At 41.6% G+C, this 7,619-nt stretch overlaps 1 protein-coding gene across 1 annotated transcript; it reads left to right on the plus strand.

Moving 5' to 3' along the window:
* Window positions 1-3,235: 3,235 nt before the first annotated feature.
* Window positions 3,236-5,462, plus strand: LOC306981078 (uncharacterized protein; the record flags this gene model as incomplete). The annotated part of the gene is made up of 5 exons (XM_079580626.1): window positions 3,236-3,608; window positions 3,734-3,828; window positions 3,905-4,039; window positions 4,887-5,001; window positions 5,248-5,462. 5 exons carry the CDS (start codon window positions 3,236-3,238, stop codon window positions 5,460-5,462), a joined length of 933 nt encoding a protein of 310 aa, XP_079436752.1.
* Between the last annotated feature and the right edge of the window lie 2,157 nt (window positions 5,463-7,619).

A 7,619-nucleotide genomic window follows, 5' to 3' on the forward strand; every position in this document is an offset into this window, starting at 1 on the left:
CGATCGGCCTTTTGTTCAGACGGTTCTGGCACCGAGCGGATTCGGACGAGACAATCCAGCCGGGCCGGAGGAACAAAGGCTCTGGGTGTGTTCCTGTTCGCTCCTGTGTGAGGGCGGGGCGGGCGTAAAGTTCACGGTCTGAGTCCAACCCTAGGCCTTGGATCCGGACCCCGGTGGTGCTGAACCTCTTACCCCCTCTCTGGACTTGAGAGGATTTATTAAACTAAAACTGTGGGATTGTTATGAAATATCACTTGATTATCTCGATGACCTGAGCTCCAGGGCTGGACTGGCAGAACAAATCGGCCCGGGACTTTTGGGTCAAGACCGGCCCTCTAAAAAAAACAGTCATATTCAATGCAATAAGCCCTGAAGTAAAACAGTATAAGCTACGAATCCAGGACAATAGTTGTATTTTGTTTCTGCCGAATTCAAGCTCACGCCTCAGAGACTCAACACTTTCATCTTGACATTTTTAACTTGAAGGAACTTTTGTAAAATTACATAACAATTTTAAAATGTGCGTTCTGTTAATGAAGTTCCTCTCGTGACAAAAATTGTCAAAAAATGGACAAAAAAATGACCAAAATGTAACAAAAAATGACAAAAATTTGCTAAAAAATTGATGATTTTTTTTTGAAAATGTGACAAAAAGTAACAAAAAAATGACAAAAAATGTGACAAAAAATAACAAAAAAAGACAAAAAAAATGACAAAAAACGACAAAGAAAAAAAAAAAAAAAAAATGACCAAATGTTTTTTTTAAAAAAAGACAAAAAAAGACTAAAAAAGACAAAAAAAATGAACAAAAAAAATGAACAAATGTTTTTTTTAAAAAAAGACAAAAAAAGACTAAAAAAGACAAAAAAAATGAACAAAAAATGACAAAAAATGACAAAAAATAACAACAAAATGACAAAAAATGACATAAAAGTGACAAAAATGAGTTGAATACCCAACAAAAAAATGATGGAAAAAAAATCTGATGACGTGAGGAAAAAGATCCTCTTGGTTCAGGCGGGAGTTAAGACAAAAAAAAGACAAAAAAATGACAAAAAAATGACAAAAAAATGTGACAAAAAATGACAAAAAAATGACAAAAAAAATAGATAAAAAATGACAAAAAAATAACAAAAAAATAACAATAGTTGCATTTTGTTTCTGCCGAATTCAAGCTCACGCCTCAGAGACTCAACACTTTAATCTTGACATTTTTAACTTGAAGAAACTTTTGTAAAATGACTTAACAATCTTAAAATGTGCGTTCCATTAGTGAAGTTCCTCTCGCGACTGCAACAAAAATAAACTTCTCAAAACCAACCAAATGATCCCACTGTAGATGAAGATGAAATCCTTTCAATGGAAACTAGAAGATTTCCAAACTGCACTGACGACGAGTCACCTGACAGCTCCCAGCATGCACTTCTTTGCAAACATTTGTCTAAAATGTGTAAAAAACAGAGGTCTGAAGTTCTGTGGGTCCTGGAGGGAGATACAATAAACTATTTCCTCTTATATTGGCAATGTGAGGGGCATGAGTGTTATGTCCCAGAGGCTCATTGCTCATTTTACGAGATTATCTGTGAACCATGACTCAAGAAAGAGGTGTCACATCCCTCTAGTGGAGGAGTTGTGTAATTGCATCTATGTAATGATAGAGATTGTGACGGCTTTTCCCGCTAATTGTGGGCCGGTGTTGAGGTATTATGGGCCTTATTTCGGTCTGACAAAAGTACGTCGGCCCAGCAGGAAAACTCCCGAATCTCCCGATGGCCCGTCCAGCCCTGCTGAGCTCACTGAGACAAAAGCCTGATATGAAACTAAATGTTCAGGTTTGGTTCATAGTTTTATCAAGTTTAACCCTGGAACTCTATCGCCGGTGTTTTTCACGTGTGAGATGTTCCTGATCTGAGTTTCTCTGGTGGCCTGGGTCTCTGTCATGGACATCTCTGAGTCCTGGGTGTTTCTCCTACAGCCTCATGTTTCCATAGTGATGAAGGTCGGGGAGGGTCAGTGTGCACTGCAAAAAGTCAATATCAAGCATTGGCTTAAATGAGTTGAATTGAGGAAATGTTTCTTGTTTTGAGCGGTTTTCACTCATTTAGACACTTTTCCTGATCGGACCGAGTTTCCTTTGCTTGTTTGAGGACATTTCACACCAGTTCTAGGGTAAATCTCACTTGAAATAAGAAAGTAAAATTGCCAATGAGATAAGACCAGCTTTCTTTCCCCATTGGCAAAGAAAATGACCTGAAATAAGGACGAAATGTATCGAAACGAGTCAGAAACATCTCAGAACAAGTGAAATAATCTGGGACAAATGCCCAACAACATCTTAACTCGTCAAAACAGCTAAAATGTGGATTATTATGCTCAAATTGAGATGTTTATACTGATCTAGTTAATTACTTTTTGCAGTGTGATTAGTTATGTCTTTGCTCCGGTGTCTCTGAGGAACACAGAGTTATTTATATTTAGTTTCTCTCTCCTGAAGGACACGGAGCTTCACCACAGACGTCTCACAGATCCAGGAAAGTGCTAAATAAAACCAACGCATTATTATTACTATAGATGTGCAGACGCTGATTCTCAGGAGTGACTCACTCAGTTTATACGATTAAAGCTGTAGCTCCGACAAAATGGAAACATCCAACCAAGAAAGACTGGATTCATGGCTCACAGTTTGTCACAGGGAAAAGCGGCGTCGAAAAATGACACATGTTCGACTTTTCATCCAATAAATAACTTTTTAGGCTTCATCATCAGCAGCACATGTTCCTTATTCTTGACCTGACCTGTAACACACGGCTCTAACATCAAGACTAAACCAGGAGGAAACTTTATCTCAGGTCTGTTTATCGACGTGATTACATAAAGTCTCTGAGTCCTGGTTTGAACCAGGTCTCCGGGTCGGCTCAGGATCCTTTCACACCAGATAAAATCAGAAATCTTTGTGTTTTTGTTTACACAACTCACCAGAGTCTGAAACTCACACCTGACACCGAGTCGGCGTCGGAAAGTCTTTGTCTGAGGAGGATAAAAGGCGGAGGAGCTGGACGCCTGCATGGTCCTCCTGCACCCACGCTCCTCACGCTCCACACGCTCCTCACGCTCCTCACGCTCCTCACGCTCCACGGTGAGTCCAGGTTCACAATAAAACGGTTTTGTTCTTATATTTAAACTACAAATGTCCCCGTCTTTTAGTTCAGAGACTCTGTGATCGTTCCTCGTCACCATGAGCGCCGCCGTCCTGCTCCTGGCTCTGACCGGCCTGGCCCTGGGCCCGGTCCAGGCCGCGCACGTCGGCCACGAGGGCGGGCTCTGCCAGCAGATGCGCGAGCAGCTCCTCCATCGCATCGAGCACAAGGACAACACGAGCGAGCAGGGCTTCGCCGTGAAGCACGAGATGGTCCCGCTGTGCGACGAGCACGGGAACTTCGCGCCCAAGCAGTGCCACGTCTTCACCATGGACGACCAGGTGTGCGACCCGTCCGGGCACCCGTGCTACCACCTCAGGGAGGGCGAGGAGTGGTGCATCTGTACCCACCCCGTCAGCGGGCACATGGACGAGCGCTCGGTCAGCCGCGGGGCCGAGGGGCTGCGCTGCGGTGAGGCCTGCACTCCTGTTGTACATGTTTTACCGTTGATAATATAGAGATGAAACAGTGTAACTTCCTAAACGAGGAATCCCCCAAACTGCACCGACACTGACGTCTTTGTCCGAACCCCGCAGACGGCTGCCCTCGACACTGGACTCGCTTCAGTGAGCACGACCACGACCACTGCTACAGGTTCATCGACTCCCCCAAGACCTGGGTGGAAGCCGAGGTACGAATACTTCTACTACTACTTATACTACTGCTTATACTACTGCTACTTTAACCCCTGTGCTCGTCTGTGTCAGAGTTACTGTCGGTTCGAGGGTGGACACCTGGCCTCCATCCACTGTGAAGAAACAAACCGCTTCCTCCAGGGCCTGACCCGAGGAGACACCCACGACTTCCCCCTGAGCTGGGTCGGAGGATTCAACACCGTCCAGGTACTGCCCGGTCCAGACGACTCCTTTAGACCTGTTTCTGTCTCTTTAAGACCTGTTTCTGTCTCTTTAAGACCAGTTCCTGTCTCTTTAAGACCAGTTTCTGTCTCTTTAAGACCAGTTCCTGTCTCTTTAAGGCCTGTTTCTGTCTCTTTAAGACCAGTTTCTGTCTCTTTAAGACCAGTTCCTGTCTCTTTAAGACCAGTTTCTGTCTCTTTAAGACCAGTTCCTGTCTCTTTAAGACCTGTTTCTGTCTCTTTAAGACCAGTTTCTGTCTCTTTAAGACCTGTTTCTGTCTCTTTAAGACCAGTTCCTGTCTCTTTAAGACCAGTTCCTGTCTCTTTAAGACCAGTTTCTGTCTCTTTAAGACCAGTTCCTGTATCTTTAAGACCTGTTTCTGTCTCTTTAAGACCAGTTTCTGTCTCTTTAAGACCAGTTTCTGTCTCTTTAAGACCAGTTTCTGTCTCTTTAAGACCAGTTCCTGTATCTTTAAGACCAGTTCCTGTCTCTTTAAGACCTGTTTCTGTCTCTTTAAGACCAGTTCCTGTATCTTTAAGACCAGTTCCTGTCTCTTTAAGACCTGTTTCTGTCTCTTTAAGACCAGTTCCTGTATCTTTAAGACCAGTTTCTGTCTCTTTAAGATCAGTTCCTGTCTCTTTAAGACCTGTGTTTGTCTCTTTAAGACCAGTTCCTGTCTCTTTAAGACCTGTTTCTGTCTCTTTAAGATCAGTTCCTGTCTCTTTAAGACCTGTTTCTGTCTCTTTAAGACCTGTTTCTGTCTCTTTAAGACCTGTTTCTGTCTCTTTAAGACCTGTTTCTGTCTCTTTAAGGCCTGTTTCTCTCTCCTCAGGCCTGTTTCTGGATGTGGTCTGACGGTCTGATCTTCGACTACGAGAACTGGGCAAAGGAGGAGTGCAGGACCCGCGAGCACAGCTGCCTCCGCATCAACTACGGATGTAATTCAAGTCAATCTGTCTTTACAAACTTCAGCAGAAACAAAACTGTAACAAAACCCTTCTCCTGTTTAAACCCTTCTCCTGTTTAAACCCTTCTCCTGTTTAAACCCTTCTCCTGTTTAAACCCTTCTCCTGTTTAAACCCTTCTCCTGTTAAAACTCTTCTTCTGTTTAAACCCTTCTGTTTAAACCCTTGTCCTGTTTAAACCCTTCTTCTGTCCTAACCCTGTTCATGTTCGTGTGTTTGTATTTCCAGACCAGCACAAGTGGAGCTCCGGCTGCTGCAACGAGACGCTGCCGTTCGTCTGCGCCACCGAGGTTTACCCCTGGCTCAGCGACTACGAGGAGCACGAGTCCCACCACGAGGAGCACGAGTCCCACCACGAGGAGCACGAGTCCCACCACGAGGAGCACGAGTCCCACCACGAGGAGCACGAGTCCCACCACGAGGAGCACGAGTCCCACCACTAACCCGGACCGGACCGGACCGGACTGGCCACACTCAGCGAAACCCGACCCTGACTTCAGGTCGTCGTCGTTTCAACTGTGGAATCAGAAAACCGTAGTTTAGAAATAATAAAGCATCAGCAAAAGCACTTCCTGAGTCTCTGTGGTTTGTTCATATTTAAACCAAACGTCCCGACTTATGACAAAAATCCAGAAAAAAGACAAAAATCCAGAAAAAAGACAAAAATCCAGAAAAAAGACAAAAATTCAGCAAAAAATGACAAAAATCCAGCAAAAAATGTGACAAAAATCCAACAAAAAAAGACAAAAATCCAGAAAAAAAGACAAAAATTCAGAAAAAAAAAGACAAAAATCCAACAAAAAAAGACAAAAATCCAGTGAAAAAGTGACAAAAATTCAGCAAAAAATGACAAAAATCCAGTAAATTTTTTTAAAAAATCCAGTAAAAAAAAGACAAAAATCCAACAAAAAAAGACAAAAATTCAGCAAAAAAAGACAAAAATCCAGTGAAAAAGTGACAAAAATTCAGCAAAAAAAGACAAAAAATCAGCAAAAAAAGACAAAAATCCAGCGAAAAAGTGACAAAAATCCAGCAAAAAGTGACAAAAATCCAGCAAAAAGTGACAAAAATCCAACAAAAAAGTGACAAAAATCCAGTAAAAAAGTGACAAAAATTCAGCAAAAAAAAGACAAAAATCCAGTAAAAAATTACAAAAATCCAGCAAAAGAATGACAAAAATCCAGTAAAAAAATGACAAAAATCCAGTAAAAAAGTGACAAAAATCCAACAAAAAAAGACAAAAATCCAACAAAAAAAGACAAAAATTCAGCAAAAAATGACAAAAATCCAGTAAATTTTTTTTAAAAATCCAGTAAAAAAAAGACAAAAATCCAACAAAAAAAGACAAAAATTCAGCAAAAAAAGACAAAAATCCAGTGAAAAAGTGACAAAAATTCAGCAAAAAAAGACAAAAAATCAGCAAAAAAAGACAAAAATCCAGCGAAAAAGTGACAAAAATCCAGCAAAAAGTGACAAAAATCCAGCAAAAAGTGACAAAAATCCAACAAAAAAGTGACAAAAATCCAGTAAAAAAGTGACAAAAATTCAGCAAAAAAAAGACAAAAATCCAGTAAAAAATTACAAAAATCCAGCAAAAGAATGACAAAAATCCAGTAAAAAAATGACAAAAATCCAGTAAAAAAGTGACAAAAATCCAGTAAAAAAGTGACAAAAATTCAGCAAAAAAGTGACAAAAATCCAGCAAAAAAAATGACAAAAATCCAGTAAAAAAATGACAAAAATCCAGTAAAAAAAAGACAAAAATCCAACAAAAAAAATGACAAAAAAAACAGCGAAAAAGTGAAAAAAAATAAATAAAATAAAAAGTTTACAAATAGTTGTTTTTGTACAAACTCCAGCTGTGAGGAGGGTTTGAAGTCACCTTTATGGGTTTCAGGTTTTCCAGGCTGTTTGTCTATGAAGAGTTATTAGACTCACGCTTCTGTCCAGTTATTGTCTCCACTTTTGTCCATGTTTCTTTTGAGAGTTTGACTCATTTGAATGTATTACTTTGTCGCTCTCGTGTGCTGACGTCACATCCGGGTCCCGCGAAAGTGAAAGTAGAAAGTGTTCCAATAAAGCAGCAGCTTCGACGACGTCCAGGCGAACGAGCCCGGACTGAAGCGGTCCAGAGCGGAGCTGCAGTCGGTCTCACGGCTCTGGCAGGTCTCGGTAGGTCCGGCGGACTTTCCCTCCCTCAGTATCAGTGATTTGAGTGTCATGTGTCTCCGCGTGACGCACTTAACAAACCACATGTTTTACGCTTGAAACACTTGGAAAACCGTTTGTTCTGAAGCAGTTTTAAGCATGAAACACATGGATCGAGTTGTTTATATGTGGCTGATGTGTGGTGGACCCTGCGTTGTGTAGTTTTACTAAAGGACTCGCGGGACTCAGGACACATTTGGGGGAAGCGGCCGCTTCAACCCCGTTTATTTCTGACAAGATTTAAAAGAAAATGGCGTTAGCCCCGACGATAGCCCCAGCCCACAGAACAATCTCTTCCACAAAAGACTCAAGAAAAGGGCAGTATATATCTCAACATACCTGACAAGATTTAAAAGAAAATGGCGTTAGCCCCGACGATAGCCCCAGCCCAC

Source organism: Gobius niger, assembly GCF_951799975.1.
Source record: "Gobius niger genome assembly, chromosome: 21".
NCBI lineage: Eukaryota > Metazoa > Chordata > Actinopteri > Gobiiformes > Gobiidae > Gobius > Gobius niger.